At 51.3% G+C, this 21319-nt stretch overlaps 1 protein-coding gene across 1 annotated transcript in view; it reads right to left on the bottom strand.

Annotated features, from left to right (window-relative positions):
* The window catches only part of LOC113605909 (cytochrome P450 2S1-like), a 12742-nt gene extending 3213 nt beyond the window's left edge, over positions 1-9529 (bottom strand). The window contains exons 1-7 of the mRNA XM_027079612.1: positions 9092-9529; positions 7681-7846; positions 5670-5819; positions 5009-5169; positions 4691-4870; positions 2178-2319; positions 451-638 (exon numbers count right to left, since the gene is read on the bottom strand). Coding sequence (XP_026935413.1) covers positions 451-638; positions 2178-2319; positions 4691-4870; positions 5009-5169; positions 5670-5819; positions 7681-7846; positions 9092-9265 — 1161 coding nt within the window. The 5' untranslated portion in view covers positions 9266-9529. The remainder of the gene's footprint in view (positions 1-450; positions 639-2177; positions 2320-4690; positions 4871-5008; positions 5170-5669; positions 5820-7680; positions 7847-9091) is intronic.
* Between the last annotated feature and the right edge of the window lie 11790 nt (positions 9530-21319).

The raw sequence follows: 21319 nt of genomic DNA, 5'->3' as shown, positions 1-21319 counted from the left end.
TGTGTGTGTGTGTGTGTGTGTGTGTGTGTGTGTGTGTGTGTGTGTGTTGGGAAGGAGGGAGAGCCTGATCGTGTTTGCAGCCGGGTGGAGGGTGAGGGCCTCCGTCGGCCCTCAGTTCTCATATTGCTTCCCTGCCTGTCGCGTTATCTGATTGTCCCCACCACGATTGGAAGGAGGTAGAATTAGGATCCATCGGACACATGGGGGAAACCGAGGCTCAGAGACAGAGTCAAAAGGCAAGAAAAATGTACACAGAAAGAAACAAAGAGAGATGCAGAGACGGGCACAGAAAAAGAAAGGAAGATGTCAGCCAGAGAGGAGAGAGAAAGAGGAAGAAGATGCAGAGACAAACTGACCAAGATTCAGAAAAAGAGACAAAGATAGCAACGGACTCAGCCCTCAGGCCCGAGACAGAGACAGCTGCTGGGCCTGGCTGACCCGCACACCCACCTGGGGCAGGGTGTACCCCCGGAAGCGGGTGGTCTTGACGAGGGCTCGGGGCACTCCCATGGGTACAAGCGCCAGCAGCCGCTGCGCCTCATGCAGAACCGCGTCCGTGTAGGGGAGGCGGGCTCGGTCCCCCAGGCTTGGCACCTGGCCGGGCCCCAGCTCCCGCATCAGCTCCGCCTGCACTCGCTCTGCACCCAAGAAGAGGAGAGTTGGAGGTCAAAGGTGGGGCGGGGCCCTACGATCCTCCCCTCCGACGCCCCATCTTCTTTATTTTTTAAGGTTTATTTATTTATTCATTTGGCCGTGCCACACGGATCTTAGTTCCCCAAGCAGGGATTGAACCCGGGCCCTCGGCAGTGAAAGTGCGGAGTCCCAGCCACTGGACCGCCAGGGAGTTCCCAGACGCTCCATCTTCCTGAGCAGCTGTGGTTAGGGGTGAGGCTGGCGGGCAGGGAGGAAGAGTCCTCCAGCCCTCTGCAGACCGGGTCCCACACATCCCGTGTGGTGGGCATCACATCTCTCCTCTTTTTTTTTTTTTAATGGTACGCGGGCCTCTCACTATTGCGGCCTCTCCTGTTGCGGAGCACAGGCTCCGGATGCGCAGGCCCAGCGGCCATGGCTCATGGGCCCAGCCGCTCCACGGCATGTGGGATCTTCCCGGACCGGGGCACGAACCGGTGTCCCCTGCATCGGCAGGCGGACTCTCAACCACTGCGCCACCAGGGAAGCCCACATCTCTCCTCTTTCAATTCCCATAGCAATCCTGTGAGGTGGGGGAACATAATCTAGCCCCATGTCCCAGATAAGGACAGAGGCCTAGTGAGCTGAAATAGCAGCTGACTCCTTGATTCCACAAAGGCACCCAGGTCCCATCTTCCAGGTCAGCCCACCCCACTGGCTCGACAGCACTGGACGCAGCTGCGTGACCCTGAAATGCTGGAGTTCCTTGGGGCACATTCCCAGCCCTGCCTCACCCACTTACCCTCCCTCACTAACACAGCTTCAGGTCTTGCCTGTGCCCTGATAACCGCAATTTGTTTCTTATCTCCAGTCCTGATGCAGGTGTCTCGTGGCCTTCTGGATGTCCCCCCCAGTGGTTCCAGGTCCCTCACACTCAAATTGTCCCCAAATGGCTTCAGCATCTCCCCTGAAATAGCTCCTTATCCCTTCTGTCCCCATCTCAGGATGGCCTCATGGTCCCCCGGTCCCCTGGCCAGAGCCCCGGGCCTGTCCCTGGATGCCTCCCTCCCTTGTCATTCTCCACCACCTGCCTACTTGGACCCCTCTCTCCTCCCCACAGCTTGGCCCAGCCCTGTTTGTTCTCTCCGGCCTAGGTCCCTACCTTGTCCTCTGCCCTGGGCTCCTGGCATCCTCTTTCAGACCCTACAACTTACCTCTTCATGACAGACCAAAGGATTTTTCTAAAATGCTCATTTGTCCCTGCCCTCCCCTGCTCAACGACCTTCCATGGCTCCCCACAGCTCAGGATTAGGTGCACAATGTACCACCAAGGCGGCAAGGCCGGAGACGCCTCCTGCCTCATTTCTCATTTTACTAGACCTCTCACTGCAGCCGGCAGTCCGCACGCTTCTTGCTTTTCAGACGCACTGGATGCCCGCTCATTCTCGCCTCCAGGCTCTGGCTCAGGCTGTCCACTCCCCTAAACATCCTTCCTCTCGAGCCCTCCCTCCTGTTCCCAGGGCCTGGCTGGTGGAGAAGCTTCCTACCTTGGACCTGAGGATATTTCAGCAGGAGCAGGAGAGTGTAGCGAATCGTGTTGCTGACTGTCACCGTCCCGGCGAACAACAGATAAATGACCGTCATCAGCAAGTTCTTGTCCGTGAATTCTGTGTTAGGGTCTTGCTTCTCCTGGGGGAAACCAGGCAGAGGGGCTCAGAGAACACAGGCTGCTGGGAGTAGAGACCCAGCACAGCCAGGTTTGGGGTGAAGCACAGCAAGTTATAACTTTGTCAGGGAGTTTAAATAAATGTGTGAGAAAGTTGGGAAGTGGGCTTTTGATATTAGTTCTCTCGGGGTGAAATGTTTTAAAAATAAAAGAGAGGGGCTTCCCTGGTGGCGCAGTGGTTGAGAGTCCGCCTGCCGATGCAGGGGACACGGGTTCGTGCCCCGGTCTGGGAAGATCCCACATGCCGTGGAGCGGCTGGGCCCGTGAGCCATGGCTGCTGAGCCTGCGCGTCCAGAGCCTGTGCTCCGCAGCGGGAGAGGCCACAACAGTGAGAGGCCCGCGTACCGCAAAACAAAAACAAAAACAAAAAATAAAAATGAAAGAGAGTGGCCATTATAAAACGAACAAACAAACAGAAAATGACAAGTGTTGGTGGAGACACGGAGAAACCAGAACCCCTGTCACCAAGGGGGTATATAAAAGGGTGCAGCTGTTACGGCAAATGGTACAGCGATTCCTCAAAAAAGTAAAATAGATTTACCATGTGATCCAGCAGTTCCACTTCTGGGGATTTATCCAGAAGCGTAGAAAGCAGGATCTTGAAGAACATTTGTACACCTATGTTCATAGCAGCATTATTCATAATAGCCAAAATGTGAAAGCAACCCCAGGTGTCCACTGATAGATGAATGCGCTATATCCACACAGTGGAATATGATTCAGCCTTAAAAAGGAAGGAAATCTTGTCACATTCTTCAGTGTGAATGAAACTTGACCACATTATGCTAAGTGAGATAAGCCACAAAAGGACAAATACTGTGTGATCCCACTTATATGAGGTCCCTAGAGTAGGCAAATTCATAGAGTAAGGAAGTAGGAGGGTGGGGGCTGGGGGCTGGGGGAGGGAAGGATGGGGATCTGTTGTTTAATGGGTATAGAATTTCAGTTTTGCAAGTTGAAAGTGTTCTGGAGATGCACGGTGGTTAGGTGAATATCTAACACCACTGAACTGGACACTTGAAAATGGCTAAGTTGGTAAGTTTTATGTTATGTGTATTTTACTATAATTAAATTAAAAAAAATTTTTTTTGGGCCATGCCACATGGCTTGTGGGATCTTAGTTTCCTGACCAGGGATCGAAACCGGGCCTCCTGCAGTGGAAGTACGGAGTCCTAACCACTGGACCGCCAGGGAATTCCCATTTCTTAAATTAAAAAGATTTAATTATATTTGAGATTAACAGATACACATTACTATATATAAAATAGATAAACAAGGACCTACTGTATAGCACAGGGAACTATATTTAATGTCTTACAATAACCTATAATTGAAAAGAATCTGAAAAAGAATATATATATGATTCAGTTTCATATATATATATATATATATAAATATATATATATATATATATAACCGAATCACTCTGCTGTATATTTGAAACATTATAAATCAACTATACTTCAGTAAAAAAATTTTAAAAATTCAGGGGACTTCCCTGGTGGCACAGTGGTTAAGAATCCGCCTGCCAATGCAGGGGACATGGGTTCAAGCCCTGGTCCGGGAAGATCCCACGTGCCATGGAGCAACTAAGCCCATGCACCACAACTACTGAGCCTGCTCTCTAGAGCCCGCGAGCCACAACTACTGAGCCCGTGTGCCACAACTAATGAAGCCCACACACAGCAACGAAGACCCAACGCAGCCAAAAATAAGTAAATGTATAAAAAAAAAATTCGGGAATTCTCTGGCTGTCCAGTGGTAGGTCTCTGTGCTTTCACTGCCGAGGGCCCAGGTTCAATCTCTGGTTGGGAACTGAGATCCCACAAGCCACATGGTAGCCCCCCCCCCCAAAAAAGGGCCACAGAGTTAAGAAAAAAAATCTCTCTCTCTGTGAACATTTATTCAAAGGATGTGGCCCTGAATATCTCCCATAATTGCAAAGTATGTACAATTCAAAACGAGTTATTTCCACAGGGATCATCTTAATTCTAATTTTCTCATATGATAATTGTTCTCACATAACTAATAAAGCGGACTTTATTAGTCTAATAGACATTGCAAGGTTTCATAAGTAAACGATTGTAATTCATAGGAACTTCCCTGTGTGGGTTGGGGGAAGTCATGGTGGGGATTGCCGGTGGCAGGTCACTGGGCATGAGGCCTGGGCGGGGGGCTGAGGTTGGAGGGAGGAGAAAAAGGAGAGATGCAAGTGACTCAGACACACATTCACAGAGCGACGTGCAGAGAGAAAGAAGGAGGGTGACAGAGTGTCCCAGCTACACCCGGGTGTAGGGGCTGGCCAGGAGGCCCCCAACCCTAAGCTTCCCCCACCTTTGCCATCTTCAGCAAGAAGGCATCCACAACGTCGCGTGCAGGGCCTGAGGCGTCCAGGGTCCTCTGGTGCCGCTGTATCTGCTGGGTGGCGAAGGCAGCCACAGTGCACACTTGGCCGAGGAGCTGTGTGTAGGGGCCCGGGAGGTGCTGCAGGAGCCGTGAGAACATCTCGTAGGTCTGCGGGGGGACGGGCAGCCGTTTTCACGGGGGCCTGGCCTTGCACCAGGGCAGAGGGGTGGGTGGACAGGGCGCTCTGGGGTTACCTGAAAGAGGTGGGCAGGAGCCTTTGGAGAGAGAGGGATCCCACCCCCTTACCTGGGCCCACGGGGAGCTGACCCCCACGACGATGCCACTAGCTGCCTGGACCAAGGCCTGGAACTCCTTGTCGTCATAGGGGAAGCGGAGGCGGAAGACGAGGGAGCAGATGATGTTGGAGGTGGCCTGGGCCAGCAGCAGTGAGGGGTCAAAAGGCCATCCTGGGGAGGAGGGGACAGGGAGGGGGGTTGTGATGGAGACGGGCAGAGGGGCGCTGACGCAGGGCGGAGCCTGTCCACGAAGATGGAGTGGGGGCCAGACCCGAAAGGAAAGAGACAGGCAGAAAGAGTGAGACAGAGACAGACAGGGAAAGAGAGAGTTAGACACAGAGAGAGACAGAGAAAGACAGAGGCAGACTTACAGGAGAGAAAAACAGAAAAATAGGGACTTCCCTGGTGGTCCAGTGGTTAAGACTCCGCACTTCCAATGCAGGGGGTGCGGGTTTGATCCCTGGTGGGGGAACTAAGATCCCACATGCTGCACAGTCAAAAAAAAAAAGAGGAGAGGCAGAAAGAGTGACGTGACAGTACGAGGGACACAGAGACCCTCAAGGAGACAGCAGGATAGAGGCAGAAGGTGGAGGAGGAGAGAGGTGGAATGATTGGAGTCCCCAGCCCAGTCCGCGAGGGAAGGCCCTACCACACTCGGGCACCCTGCTGACCTTTGGTCCTCTGGAGCGCCTCCACCAGACACCGGGCCTCCGCCTGGATCAGCTCCTCACCTTCTCGTTTCCCCATGCCCAAGTCCCGCAGGGCCAGCGTGGTGAACTTCCTCAGCTGCCTCCACCGCTCCCCATTAGAGAAGAAAACCCCTGCACAGAAGGCTAGACTCAAGGAGGGACCAGCCCTCCCCCGTTCCCCAGGATTCCTCCCTTCCTCCCAGTGAGGTGCCCTGTCCTGAGTCCACGTGAGCCTAGCGCAAGAAGGAGGGCCCACGAGGTGCTCAATAATTGCCTAACCTTGCATCGGAGGGTGACCTCCTCCTGAGGAGTTGGTATCTGGGATTATCCAGGCTCCTTGTGTTCTGTGATTCACCAGCGTGAGTGAAGATTTCTTCCTTCCCGCTGGCTATCCATCTTTTTATTCCTCTATTCACCCACCCATCCATTTACCATTCCTCCCTCTTTCCTCTTTCTCCCTCCCTCCCACCCTTCTATCCATCCATCCATCCATCGATACCAACATTTATGGAGTATTATTGGGTCCCATGCCCCATGCCAACTGGAGGTTGAAAAGGGAGGGAGGAGGATGGAATTGCACTGTTTTCCTCCTTATCCAAGAGGCCTGGACAGTCCCTTCCCTGGTCTGAGCTGTTTCCACTTGTAGAATGCCAGTCTATGACGGCCTTCTGGGCGCCTCCTCCTGGATGTCCCCTGCCCACCCATCCCTCCACTGTGTCCCAAACTGGCCTCAGCATCTCTCTTTCTCATCAACATCCCATCCCCTGGCTAGCTAGAGCCCTGCATTCCTCTCCCAACCACCTCCCCTCCCCCACTCAACAGCCCCAGCCCTGGTCCAGCCCAGTCCCCTTGCTGGGCTCCCACACGGCAACCAGAGGATCTTTCTAACTGACTCTACCCTTTCACAGAAGAACCCAAAGTCCAAACTCTGGCTTGACTCGGGCCCTGCGCGATCAGGCTCCGAAGACGTCTCCAGCTTTGCTGCTAATTCAATTGCACCGGGCTTTTCTCACTTCCTCCAAAGTGCCAGGATGCTCCCTCTAGGCCTTTGCCCCGGCTGTTCCCTCTTCCTGGATCGCTCACCTCTTCATCCTCACTGAACTAACTGCACTCAGCCTTCAGGTCTCAGTTCAAATGTCACCTCCGCCAGGAAGCCTTCTCTGATTCCTCCCATTCTCCTCTCCAAATCCCTCTGCCCCCCTGGCCAGTAAAGGTCCCCTGTGTCCTGCTCTTAAGGCTGCACCTCTCACTTTAGAAATCTAGTCTCTCCCTCCATTGTCTTATTGCAAAGCCCACATGTCCCACAGTAAGACACGTCACCACATCTGTCACCTCTGTGTCCCCAGTACCAAGCCAGGTGTAATGAAAATTTGTCAGTTGATGAGTGAATGCTTCTTCCCTCACCTCCATGCTTTTGTACGTGCTGGTCTCTCTGCCTGGAACACCCTTCCCACTCATCCTATGAGTCTCAGCTCAGACACCCCGTCTTTTAGGAAGACGTCCTGGACAACCTCCACCCGACAGGCTGGGCCAGGCACCTCCTCCAATTCCTCTCTGGACTGTCACTGTCTAGTGACAGGTCTGTTTCTTCCTGGCCCATGCGCTCTGGGAGCAAGACTGAGGCTGTTTATTCAAGGCTGTGTTCCCTGGAGCGCCCAGCACCGGCTTCCAGCTTTCAGTCTTAACAGAGAATAGTTTGTACATTTTGAGTGTTTGCCCACTGATTCCAGTGCCTCACATGCTCTCCCTCTTCCTCCCAGCCCTGGGGCTTCGCCTGGAACATTAATAACACTACTACAACCAGGTAACTAATGAGTGCTTACTTCGTGCTATCCTCAGTACAATCCTATGCAATAGGCACTGTCATCATCCCATTTTAGATGAGAGAACAGAGGCCCAGAGACACTGAACTGCATGGAAGGTCACGTACGAGTAAGTGGTGGCAGGCTCTGAGTGAAGGACCCAGCAGCCTCCAGCTCCCCTTTTGACTCACCATGGCCATCAAAGGTTCCGTCCAGTGTTGCCACCAAACCCCGTCCGCTGAACGCCTCGGCCTGACCTCTCAGGGCCTCCTGCACAGCCTCACGCCCAACCAGGACCACCACGCGCCGCCAGGGTCCCAGGTACACAGTGAACACTGGTCCATACTTCTTACTCAGCTGAGAGCAGGGACCGAGAAGGGGTGAGTGACGTGGGGAAGTCTACTGCCTTTTAAAGTCTTGTGTCCATCCTGGCCCCTGTCACTGGATGAGACACCTAAGAGAAGCCCTTCCTGCCTCGCCCCAAACTGAAGCAGTCCCTTTGGAAGATTCAGTTCTTGTTTTGCACCAAGCTCCCAGCATGTCACCCCCCTCCCCCACAAGAGTCCTCCTTCCTCAAACTCCCTCACCCAACACACTCTCTGGTCCCCATTCCCTTACCCCCTGCAGAGCCCTAACTTCTGACACTGGGACAACCCAGAACCCACCCCTGCTCCCACAGCGCAGACCTATAGCAGCAAAAATGGGCAGCTGCAGCTGTGGACTCCCATAATCCCTCATCTCCCCATCCCCGAAAAAAAAAAAAAAAAGCCCAACTACCCCTTTCAACCACTGCTAAATCCTCAAATGCTGGAGCAGCTTCCACGGAGCACTCGTGCCATGCTCGCTACCCCCTCCTTGCCATGTCTGGAAGACACCGGAATGGGGAACCTCTGGCCTCTTTTCACTACCCCCCCCCCCCCCCCCCCCCCCCCCCCCGCCCCCCCGCCAAAAGTTTGGAGACTGCCTCAGCCTCCTGTCTCTCTCTCCTTCCTTTCTCTGTCCCACGAACTTCCAGCTCCCTCCCTCCCAGCTGAGCTCCGCCTATCCCCCCCTCCCCCAGCCCCCCAGCCCCATCGGTCTCCGCAGACAAATTCCTGGAATCCTCCAGCCTCTGCCTCCAACTCCCCCGGGGACACCCTCTCTTTTTTATTCTCTGCCCCCTCCTTAGGATACTCACGTGTATCTCCCCTCTCCCTCTCCCTCTGGGTCAAGCCACCACCATCACACCATCAGTTTCTCTTCCGCTTGACGACTCGTCTCTCTCACCTTTGGTTCCCTGCCCCCCTCCCCCCTCCCAACCTTCCCAGGATTCTGCCAGTCTCTCTAACCCGGGACCCCTGGCCCCCTGGAGACTGCTTTCCAGCTCTCACGCCGTCTCCAGGATTCGGGGGGCAGGATTCTGCTCCTCCTAGCCCGGGTGCCCCACCCCCTCTCCCTGCGACTCCCCCAACTCTCTCAGCTCTGCCCTGGGACCCTTCAACCGCATCCCCTAGGATACCTAAGGGCCTCGCTGCGTGGTTTGTCTTCCTGGGGTCCCCTCCCTCTCCTGGCCCTGGTACCCTCCCACCCCCTCCTAGCCAGGGCGTCGGCGCGCCCCCTCACCCGTAAGAGCCCCAAGTACAGCGCCCCAGGCCGGAGCTGCAGGAGGTTCCCCAGCAGCGGCAGCGGCGTGGGCCCAGGGGGCAGGTGGCCTCGCATCCGGGTCCCGGGCAGCGCCAGCGCCAGCAGCAGCAGCGCCAGCAGCAGCAGCAGCGCCCAGGTGCCCGCCGCCTCCATCTCGGCAGGTAGGCTGCTTCTCGGGCTCCCAGACGCTCCACGCGGCTGGGCCAGTTGGGAGCGGGTGCCGGGCGGCTCCTTCCCCGAAGAAATCTGGCGGAGGGAGGCGGGGCAGCTAGCCTTTCCCCCTGCCTCCGGGCAGGATCGTCTCCCCGCCGCCGGATTTCTTTCTCCCAGACCACCGCCGCCGCCTGGTGTCCAGGACACACTCGAACGCTAGTCTCCCTGGTCACCCAGGTTCGAGGGGGCGGAGACAGCTCTTTGCGCCACAGGTAGGGCGTGGGCAGGCGGGGAGATCCTAGGAACCGGAGACTTTGGCCGCCACCAGGAGGCCACACCCCGTGCCTGGCGGTGACCCCGCACCGCCCTCCCCGACTCCTACCTCCCTCCTCACTGTTATCCGGTGTGCGTTCGCGTGTGCGTGCGTGTGTGGGGACTTTAAGCCAATTTCCTCCAACACCTTACATCTTCACCACGAACTAGGAGGGACGTGACCTTGAACCATACATAAAATAGCTAACCCACAAGGACTTACTGTACAGCCCAGGGAACTATACTTGATAGCCTGTAATAACCTGTAATGGAAAAGAATCTGAAAAGGAATATATATCTGGGACTTCCCTGCTGGCGCAGTGGTTAAGAATCCGCCTGCCAATGCAGGGGACACAGTTGGAGCCCTGGTGTGGGAAGATTCCACATGCCACGGAGCAACAAAGCCCGTGGGCCACCCGGCGCTCTGGGGCCCACGAGCCACAACTACTGAGCCCGCGTGCCACAACTGCTGAAGCCCGCCCGCCTATAGCCCGTGCTCCGCAACAAGAGAAGCCACCGCAATGAGAAGCCCGCGCACCACAACGAAGAGTAGCTCCCGCTCGCCACAACTAAGGAAAGCCCCGGCACAGCAATGAAGACCCAGCGCAGCGAAAAATAAATCAATTTTAAAAAAGAACATATATATGTATGCATAGCTGACTCACTGTGCTGTACCTGAAACTAACACGACATCGTAAATCAACCATACTTCAATAACAATTAATTAATTAACAAACAGAAAACCAATAAAGGATCTGAGGTTCAGAGTCTTAGGCCACACAGCTAACAAAGCGGCACAGTTGGGGTTTGAATTCAGACCGGTCTGAATGATTGACTAAATCATTCATTCACTTAGCAGTATAGTATAGTGGTTAGAAACATGATGTCTGAAGCCAGACCACTTGAGTTCACAGCCTAGCTTCTCTGTTAATTCTTCTTTAAGAATGGGGATCTGTTTCAGAATTAAATAGTTATGTGTGGGAATTCCTTGGCTGTCCAGTTGTTAGGACTCCGGGCTCTAACTGCCGAGGACCCGGGTTCAATCCCTGGTCCGGGAATTAAAATCCCACAAGCCGTGAGGCCAAAAAAAAGCTAGGTACGTGTGTACATAACTTAAAACAGGGCCAGGTGCATATATAACAAGCATTAAATAAATGCAAAGCTAATATTCTTCCAATTAATTGTTATTGAGGTCTAGTTGTAATAGAGAGAAGGACCTTGCCCTCTCAGAGCACTTGTCCCCATGCAAAAGAACTTGTAAACTAAGATAATTTCAGGAAGTGCAAAGGCCTGCCAGGGGAATGGGCTTGTTGAGGCAGAAGATGGTTACAATGTCAGATCCATGCTGTAGCCCCAGCATCTAGAGCAGTGCCTGGCACACAGTAGATGCTCAATAAATATCTGTTGCATCAAAGATTGAATGCAGGCGATGATGATATTGAGGTCAGCAGGGACGTTGTGGAAAAGATTTGGCATTTTATTTCTAGTGCAAGGGGAAGCAGTTGAAGGGTTTCTAGCAGGAAGTTACTTGGTTTGCTTTGCATTTTCATTTAACATTTTATTAGGAAACCTTTAAAACATACCAGACACCTATATATTCACCATCTAGCTTCCACCAATAACATTTGAACTATCCTTGCTTTGTTATGTATCTATTAATCTTGTCTCAATTCATCTTTTTTTTTTTTTTTTTATGTGTTTCAAAAACAGTTGCAGGGCTCTCCTGGTGGGGCAGTGGTTAAGAATTTGCCTGCCAATGCAGGGGACACGGGTTCGAGCCCTGATCCAGGAAGATCCCACGTGCTGCGGAGTGGCTGGGCCCGCGCGCCACAACTACTGAGCCTGCCAGTATAGAGCCCGTGCTCTGCAACAAGGGAAGCCACCGCAATGAGAAGCCCGCACACTGCAACAAAGGGTAGCCCCCGCTCACCGCAACTAGAGAGAGCCCATGCACAGCAACGAAGACCCAGCGCAGCCAAAAAAAACCTAAAAATAAACACAGACAGTTGCAGACACCAGTACCCTTCACTCCTAAACACATCAGCATGCATATCATTTGCTAGAGTTAACATTGGTGTACAGGTCATTCCTTGCCACCTCCCGGGTAAATTTACACACGATGAAATGCACAAATTTCGACACATAGGTACATTCTCCGTGTGACCCAAACTCCTATAAGGATACAGAGAGTTACCATCATCCCAGAAACCTCCCTCCTGACCTCTCCCGTCAATTCCCCCACTCCCACCACTGTACTGATCAATGCCGCCCCGCCCCCACCAAAGATTCGTTTCCTCTTTGCTTTTTTTTTTTTCAGCTGCGCAGCCTGTGGGATCTTCGTTCCCCTGAGCAGGCATCAAACCTGGGCCCTTGGCAGTGAAGAGTGCAGAGTCATAACCACTAGACCTCCAGGGAACTCCCCTCTCTTTACATTTAAAAAGATCCTTCTGGCTGCCTTCTGAAGAAGGAACTGTGGGGAATGGGGAGCAGGGGAAGAAAAAGCTGGGAGCCTAGTGCAAGCAAGGTCCAGGCAAGTGATGATGATGGCTAGGAGCAGAGTGGGTAGCAGTGGGGAGAGAAAGAAATGGATGCATTTGGGATTTATTTGGAGGTAGAGCCAGTAGGATTTGCTGACAAATTGAGTTTGAAGGCAAAGGAAGGAACCCGGGTTTTTTTCTGTCGAATACAAGTAATTCTGGTATGAGGTAAGGAGAGACTGTATTACAAAAGACTACTGCAGGGGCTTCCGTGGTGGCGCAGTGGTTAAGAATCTGCCTGCCAGTGAAGGGGTCATGGTTCGATCCCTGGTCCGGGAAGATCCCACATGCCATGGAACAACTAAGCCCGTGGGCCACAACTACTGAGCCTGTGCTCTAGAGCCCGCGAGCCACAATTGCTGAAGCCCGCGGGCCTAGAGCCCGTGCTGTGAAACAAGAGAAGCCACTGCAATGAGAAGCCCGCGCACCACAACGAAGAGTAGCCCCTGCTCACTCGCCACAACTAGAGAAAACCTGTGCGCAGCAAAGAAGACCCAACACAGCCAAAAATAAAATAAATAAATAAATTTATGAGAAAAACAAAACAAAAGGCTATTGCAGTAGAGGGACAGAGACTATTGCAAAGACAATACCCAGGAGGATGTATTTTCTAGTGAAACAAATGTTTTCCCTAATCCTAGATTGCTTTTGTCCTCAGCAAGTGGAAAGGAGATGGGGACCAACAGAGGTGAAAAACTGGTGAAGCAGTTTTTCAGGAGGTTTTATAGGAGGGAGCGGAATCAGGAATTCTCTTTTGACCCGAAGAAGTTTGAGATGCCTGTTAGCTATCCCAGGAGAAGAGCTGAGTGCACAGACAGGTTAGAGGTTGGACTTGGGACCTCCCAAGACCCTCCAAAACAATGCAAAGGAGAAACTAAGAACTGGCACCCACTTCATGACAACAAACTGTAGTCAGCCTCCCCCCATCTCTCTCCGGTTTCAGGAGACGCCCCTGGGATGTCAGAGGCTAGAATCAAGGCCCGAGGAGACTGCGGAGAACATTCTGGCCATGTTTTGAGAGAAAGGGTTTTGGCTTAGAATAGAAATTTCAAGATTGCAAAGGTCTAAGAGTCTACTGTTTTAAGATGAACTTGATTGCAAAATCCTACAGATAAGAAAATGTAGAAGTTCCCAAGATTCTAAAGATTCCAAGACGAGACTACCCAATACCATGGTAATAAAATTCAAGTCCCTCATGGAGGCCTACAGGGCCCTTTTTGGGGATCTGTCCACTGGCTGCTGAGTTTGACATCATCTTGACCCACTCTATTCTCTGCTCATGCTAGCCCTCTTTCAGTGTTTTGAACAGCAAGCTGGCCTCAGGGCCTTTTCACCAGCTCTCTGCCTGAAATGCTTGGCCTGGGGATTGCGCTGGGCTCATTTTCTGTGCTCAGCTTAAAGGTTGGTCCCCTCCAGAAGAGACTTTTCCAGATGAAACAAGCTGAATTAGCTCCCTCCCCAATCCCAGACCCTGCTTTAATTTATTAAATAAGGTATTTAATAAATATTAAATGAATTAATATTTTCTAAGCACTTACAATAATAGTGCCTGACATATAGTCAGCTTTTTTTTTTTTTTTTTTTTGCCGTACGCAGGCCTCTCACTGTTGTGGCCTCTCCCGTTGCGGAGCACAGGCTCCGGACGCGCAGGCTCAGCGGCCATGGCTCACGGGCCCAGCCGCTCCGCGGCATGTGGGATCTTCCCGGATCGGGCACGAACCCGTGTCCCCTGCATCGGCAGGCGGACTCTCAAGCACTGCGCCACCAGGGAAGCCCTATAGTCAGCTTTGAATGTGTTTGTTAAATACATAGAGAATTTTCTTCATAGCCTCTTATCACTACCTTGAACGCATCTTATATATTGATTTACATTTTCATTCTGCCTTCCCCCACCAAAATATTCTCTCCACGATGGCAGGGACTTCTGTCTGGTTTACTGATGTGTCCCCAGAGCCTGGCATACAGTAGGTACTCAATAAATATTTTGTTGAATGAGTGATTTGAATACAGTTTGCTAGTCTCTCAAATTCATCTAAAGAGCAATAAAGGTTCCCAAATTCTCAGTCTAAAGGGCAAAGATGCAGAGATTCCTATCATAGATTTTGCAGTAACTGAGTTATCTGTGGTGGATCCTGGCCTCTCCTCCCCTGGACTGGGAGTTGCCCATACATCTTGTTCTGTGGCTGACAGCTGACCCCTCACCTGCTACTTCCCATCAGACCCCCTCTGATCTGGACTGGGTGAGGACCTGGGTGACTTTTAATTTATTTATTTTATTAATATTTTGGCCATGCTGTGTGGCTTGTGGGATCTTAGTTCCTAGACCAGGGATCAAACCTGGGCCCTGGCAGTGAAAGGGCGGAGTGCTAACCACTGGACTGCCAGGGAATTCTGGGTGACTTTAAATTTAGCCTCCTATGATGGATTTTTTTTTAAGATTAAAAAATTTATTTATTTATTTGGCTGCATTGGGTCTTCGTTGCTGTGCGCGGGCTTTCTCTAGTTGTGGCGAGTGGGGGCTACTCTTCGTTGTGGTGCGCGGGCTTCTCCTTGCGGTGGCTTCTCTTGTTGCGGAGCATGGGCTCTAGGCACGTGGGCTTCAGTAGTCGCAGCATGCAGGCTCAGTAGTTGTGGCACATGGGCTTTGGAATGCAGGCTCAATGGTTGTGGCCGACGGGCTTAGTTGCTCCGCAGCATGTGGGATCTTCCCGGACCAGGGCTTGAACCCACGTGCCCTGCATTGGCAGGCGGATTCTTATCCACCTGTTTTCCCCGGGCGCTACCAGGGAAGTCCTATGATGAATTTTTTAAGACCGCTCTGGGGGCTGCCAACCCCAGGGTTCCAGCAGGCTGAGTGGTGGGTGTGTTCTGGAAATTGCTGGGCGTTTATTTTGCTTGAGATCCTCCTAACCTTACAGTTCTAGAACCTGACTTGCTATCTGGGGAGGAGCCATGGCCATCTGCTCTCTGGCCTATGCCTTCCCGCTAATGTTCTTTTCCAGCTCTGCTTATCTTAGTTTCTTTGCCTTCCCTCCTGCAAATCTACCCCACCCAGCACCCAGAACTGGGCAAAGGGGAAGTTTCAGTTGAGTCTTGCTTCCTTCCTGCTACCCTGGGCTTAGGGCTTCCCCAGATTCCAAGAGCATCCTTGGCTGTGAGTAACATGAGGGACTTGACTATGTCACAGACCACAGGCAGCAATGTTGTTTGGTCTTCTACTGCTGTCCCCCATCCCATCCCTTATCCCATCTCTCATCCATCCCCTCATCCACCCCCTCATATAACCTCTCACTCACCACTTCATCCCATGCTCTTGAAACCAAATCCCCCTAAAACCACATTCCCCTGCTGAGTTTATGATTAACTTCTCTATCCAAAACTGTATTCCCTTTCTTGTCCCAGCCCTGTTCCCCTCAGCAGGAGGGAGCAGGATCCTGTGGGGCCTTCTTGGGTACAAAAACCCTTTTGTGTCCCCATTTTCTTGTTTTTAGAAAAAGGCTTTTGTCTCCTAGGCCTTCTCTGAGTTCCAAAGAACAGACTTATACAGTTACTAATTAGGGAAGTGAGGGAATGCAGAAGCAAAGGAGGAGCAGTTGAGCAAGAAAAGTAATGATGGCTTAAACAATGGTTCATTGGTTTCACTGATAAAACAGAGCCCTACTTCCTCCTCAACTGATATACACAGCAATCTGATACAATCTTTGAGCTGTTCTGTAGAAACTAAGATCCTCCACCCCACCCAGGTGGAGGATGGTGACTACATGGACCACAAGCAAGTAGATCCCAGACTGGTTGGAACCACAAGGTTGACGATTAAGATTCCCGAAACATCATCCTGTTACCTCCCCATCAACCAATCAGAAGAAAGTCCACAGAGGGCAACCTCACCCAAATGTTACCTTTAAAAAGCCTTCCCTGAACGTCATTGGGAAGTTTGGGTCTTTTGAGCATGGGCTGCCCATTCTCCCTGCTTGGCACCCTACAATAAATGCTGTACTTTCCTTCACCACAACCTGGTATCAGTAGACTGGCTTTGCTACATGGTGGGCGAGTGAACCCAAGTTGGGTTCAGTAACACTCTCACCCCATCCTCTCTTTTCCTGATACCTTGTATGTATCATACTGTAGTGGGGGAGGGGAGTTAAAAAAAAAGTAAGGCACTGCCCCCATAAATTCACATCAGGAAGGCAGCCATAGGCTGAGAAAAATAAAATTGCAGGTCTTTCCTGTGAAGATTCTTGCTCCCTCCCCTCCATTTACAACTGTATCTGATTATTATCTGGTTCCACCTACCCTCCCTTTCTGTTTTAGAAATAATTATTTCAAATACAGAGACAGGACAGGTTTTGAGGAATTGTCATAATTAGTTGTGTCTGCACACTTATCTTTATTATATCTTAGCATTTATTACCATTTATTTATTTAGAGAAAGAAAATATTCCGGACTGAGTTGGGGTCTCCTGTGTCCCCTCCCAGATGTCATATTCCTCCCCCCGCCCCGCCCCACTCCCTCCCTTCCCCAGGGAAGCCACTCTCTTACTGTTAATATTCTGACATATCTTTTTATTCTTTTACTACATATGTGTGCATCCAACACAATTTTTGGGAAAGTATTCTTTTGCAGGTTTAAGAACTTGATACACAAGGCGGCACATAGCATACACATATCTTTTTGCAACTGGCCTTTTTTCTTGGTTTTCGGGATCATTCATATCCAGTACTTGCAGCTCTGGTTCATTTGTTTCAACTTCTGGGAGGTATTTCGTGGAATGGCTCTGACACAATGTCTCCATTTCTCTTACAGAAAGCACCCGTATCTTTCTCTTGGTTAAGAATTTCCTCATTTCAAATGCCTGAGTCATGGGGGTCTGGTTTCTTCTGCCTGCAACATTTGGTTTCAGTCTGCCCCCTCCTATCTTCCCTTTGGGTCCAACCTAGTTTCCTCCTAGAGCTCTTGGCATCCAGGCCTGCAGACTCCCATCCACCTTCCACTTGAAGCCAGACGGTCTTTAAATTGTCCATCTTTGATCATTTCTGATGCTGGTTGTGCCCCAAGCCCAGAGCTGTACAGCATCCAGGGCAGGGACAGGGTCCATCTCCCTCACCCTGCAACACCTGGCCAGTAAGACACAGATGTTAAGTGGGATGGAAGTGTACAGTCTCAGCATCTGACTTTGGAATTCTCTTAGGGGAAGAACTGCCTCGGTTGATGAAAGTATGTGGTTTAGCCAGTTGGTGGAGGTGAGGTGGGGATGGGGGTGGTGGGGCTGTGTGGGGGGTTGGCGGGCGGGAGATTGTGGGGTGGGAGGGTGTGGAGTGGAAAGCTGAACGGTTTAGCGTTCAAAAGGAACAGGAAAAGTTTGGGGAGATGGGCTGGAGGCCCAAGTGTGAGATTTGAAGGGCTGGAGCCTGCAGTTTGGAAACTTTTGAGAACAGGAATTATCTGAATTCAAGTCTCTGCCTTGCCACTGCCGCAGCTCTCTGTGTAACTCTAGCAAGTTATTTCAACCTCTCGGTTTTCCCTATCTGTAAATCGGGCTCATAATTTACCTACCTCCCAGGGATATAGTCACCATCGAATGTGATAATGGGGCTACTCTGCTCCTGGGCCTGCACAGAACATTGTGGTGAGCCCTAAAACAGGGGCTGGGTTTTTGGTTCACCTCTGAATCCTTGGGCTTTAAAGCCTCAGTAAATAGTCAGCCCAGACCCCTCATCTCCCACCCCAGGCTGGGTTAAAGAATCTCCCTGGGATCCTCCTAGAAAAGACATGAATCCTATTATCCCCTATTAATGCTTTGAGGGAGGAGCTGGTATACCATCTACATCAGATGAAGAAATTGGGGCAGAAGAAAGCCAAGGTTACCTGCTCAGGGTCACATAAATATCTGTTACTTTGGATTGTTTCTTTCCTCTCCTACCTCAGTTCAGGAGGACTGTTTTGCTCCAACCCTACCCGGCAACTTGCCTGTGACAGAGTGGTTGCTCTGGGCTGTGATGAAGAAATGAAGGAGTGGGACTTCCCTGTCAGTCCAGTGGTTAAGACTCCACACTTCCATTGAAGGGGGCAAGTGTTCCATCCCTGGCTGGGGAACTAAGATCCCGCATGCTGCTCAGTGGGGCCAAAAAAAATAAAAAAGTGTTTAAGAAGGAGTGAGCCCCACTCTGATACCCACCCTTCCATATCCTGGTAGGACCCCGGAAGGGCCTCACCCCCATTCGCTCCCACGCTCCAACCCTCCAGCTCCCTCCGTGGCTCACACGCAACTTCCACCTGGGGGCGCCCTCCGCCCCACAGGTCACTGGACTTCAGCCTTGAGGGGTAGAGAAGGGAGATGACCAGAGAGGGGGAGAAAACCTTAGACTGGAGGGAGCGAGAACCTGAGAGGGACGGAGGATAAACTTCCCCCTCCCTTCCCTCCTTCTCCTTTTCCACCTGCCAAGTGTGGCCATCTGGGTTCAAATCCTGCGCTGACCTCGAGAAGCTGTGTGACCTTGGTCAGGCGAGTTACTAACCTCCCTCTATCACAGTTTCTCATCCGTTAAATGGGGACGTTATATCAGCATACCTTCCCAGAAGGATTAAAGACATCGCATGACTAATGGCAAATCCTGGCGGGCCGTGTGAGTGCTACAGTTCACTGCTGTGTCATTCTGGGTGTACGTAATGTGTCAGACGTGGCGCTCTGATCTCACAGCAGCCCAAAGTCAGTGCCATTGTCCCCAGGATCGTTTTCCATAGAAATTCAGTGACACAAGTAGTAGATGATTATGAGCTCATTAAAAATCTCAAAGACTGGGGGTTCCCTGGCGGTCCAGTGGTTAGGATCCCGTGCTTTCACTGTGGAAGGCGTGGGTTTGATCCCTGGTTGGGGAAAAAGGATCCCGCAAGTGATGTGGCCAAAAAAGAAAAAAGAAAAATCTCAAAGGCTGAACGGAAAGAATCCCTTCAACTCCTCACACCCTGGACCTGCCCATTTCAGCCCCCAGGCCCAGCCCTCAATCTGGGGGAACACCTAAGTTTTCTCATGTTCTCAGTTCTGCTGCCCGAACAGGTCTGGACTGGTTCCATTATTTTCTATCTTTTTGCCAAAGGAGACCCACCCTTGGACAGCTGACAGAAGGCCCTGCCCAGGGTCAGGAGGTCACTGGCTCCTGGTGTCACTTTGGGAATGTCACATTCCCCCTTTGTCTCCAAATCTAAAGTAAATTCCACCTGCATTTAAATCTGTGTTATTTCAACATACCCTAGCTTCCCGAATAAGAAGTGGCCGGAGGAGATCCAGAGGGCGAGGATGCAGAAGGTCCCTCTGTCTGTTCTTCGTGCTGGAGGCCCCAGGAAACCCTGGCTTCAGCTCTTTACATCCAGAGTTGATGCCAGCTACCTCCATGGCCAAGCTCAGCTGGGCGATGCTGGGGTCACAGTGGTGACAGAGACAGCTTTGCCTCTAGTGGGGTAGTCAGATCAGTCACATTGACTGCCCAGTGTGGTCTGGGCTGGGACGGGGGAAGCACAGGCAGAGGGGTCATGTCCTGGAAAGGGGAGGCACAGGGGACTGTGGGAACGCAGAGTACGTGCCTACCCCAGCCTGGGAGTAGTGCGTATCAGGGAGGTCTTCCTGGAGGGGAGAGCATATGTGCTTCTGAAGAATGAGTAGAGGGAGATCTTGGGGAAGAGTGTTCCCTACAGTGGGAACAGCATGTTGGGAGGTTCAGAGTAGAGGAACTCAGGGCTGTGGATGATGATTCCAGCACAGAGTGTTTGGGGGCAAGTGTGGGAGTTGGTGTCTCACCTCAAGGAGGGGCAGGACTTGGGAGGAAAGAGGGGAGCAAACATTCCAGGTGGGGAATCAGCCTGTCCTGAGACCTGAGAGGTAGCATGGACACCCAGCAAGGGCCTTGTGGCTGGATGGGAAGGGGGCAGACAGGGGCCAGAAGATGCCAGATCTGCGCAGCAGGCATAGGTGTGGGGTCCTTAGCAGACAGAAGCCCTGTGCCTTTGAAGTCCTGGGAACGGCTGGGTTCACCCAGGAGAGAGAGCAAGGAGAAGACCTGGGTCCTAGCCCCTGGAATCCTTACTTTTGGAGGTGAGTAGAGGGGGGATCAAGAAGATGGAGGGTGAGGGGCTCCAGAGAGAGGAAGATAGCACCACCGGGCAGGTGGAGGAGAGGTACTCAACCAACTCCCTGCCAGAGTTTGTATACTTTTCAAAAACGATGTGTAGCTAATATTTATTTTGCATTAACATTTATCTTTTTGGAATTCTGTGTCAGTCTTGGAGATCACGGGAGATACTGCTACTCTCACTTACTATTTTCTTTTTAAAAAATTTTTATTAAAACAATTTTTTTATTTTGGCTGCACTGTGTGGGCCACAGCAGTGAAAGTGCAGAGTCCTAACCACTGGAGCACCAGGGAACTCCCCCCAGCTTACTATTTTCTAGGAAGTTTTCACCAATATTGTAAAATTTATGACCAGAGTTGAGTGTTTTTAAAAATCATAGCTTTGGGGATCCTCCTCTGTGAACCCTTGAACTTGGTACCACAATTTGACTGAGTTCCTTCTCAGTTACCTGAAGAGCAGTAGTCTTTTTTTGTTTGTTTTAATTTTTAAAAAATTTATTTTATTTTATTTATTTAGTTTTCGCTGCATTGGGTCTTCTCTAGTTGCGGCGAGCGGGGGCTACTCTTCATTGCGGTGCCCGGGCTTCTCACTGTGGTGGCTTCTCTTGTTGTGGAACATGGGCTCTAGCTGCACGGGCTTCAGTCGTTGTGGCTCATGGGCTCTAGAGCGCAGGCTCAGTAGTTGTGCACGGACTCAGTTGCTCCATAGCATGTGGGAACTTCCCCGACCAGGGATCGAACCCATGTCCCTGAATTGGCAGGCGGATTCTTAACCACTGTGCCGCCACGGAAGTCCCAGCTCCACCAGGGAAGTCCCAGTAGTCCTCTAACTCCTTTGCTTACGTAGCACATAAAACATTTTGAAAAAGTTTATGTCTGAACATTTTTAAATTGATGGCAAACTTTTTTTCATAAGTTTAAATTGTTGCAATTTCTGGTGTACTGTAAATATTGGCATTTAAAAATAAAAGGTATGCCACTCTTTTTAAAATATATATATTTATTTATTGTTTTATTTTGTATGTATTTGGCTGGGCCGGGTCTTAGTTGCCGCACTCAGGATATTTCTTGCTGTGTGAGG

Source organism: Aethalodelphis obliquidens, unplaced genomic scaffold, assembly GCF_003676395.1.
Source record: "Aethalodelphis obliquidens isolate GAN/ISIS:26980383/991018 unplaced genomic scaffold, ASM367639v1 scaffold43, whole genome shotgun sequence".
In the NCBI taxonomy this organism is placed as follows: Eukaryota; Metazoa; Chordata; class Mammalia; order Artiodactyla; family Delphinidae; genus Aethalodelphis; species Aethalodelphis obliquidens.
The sequence above is the reverse complement of the archived record's forward strand: the minus strand, read 5'-3'. Positions and strand labels throughout refer to the sequence as shown.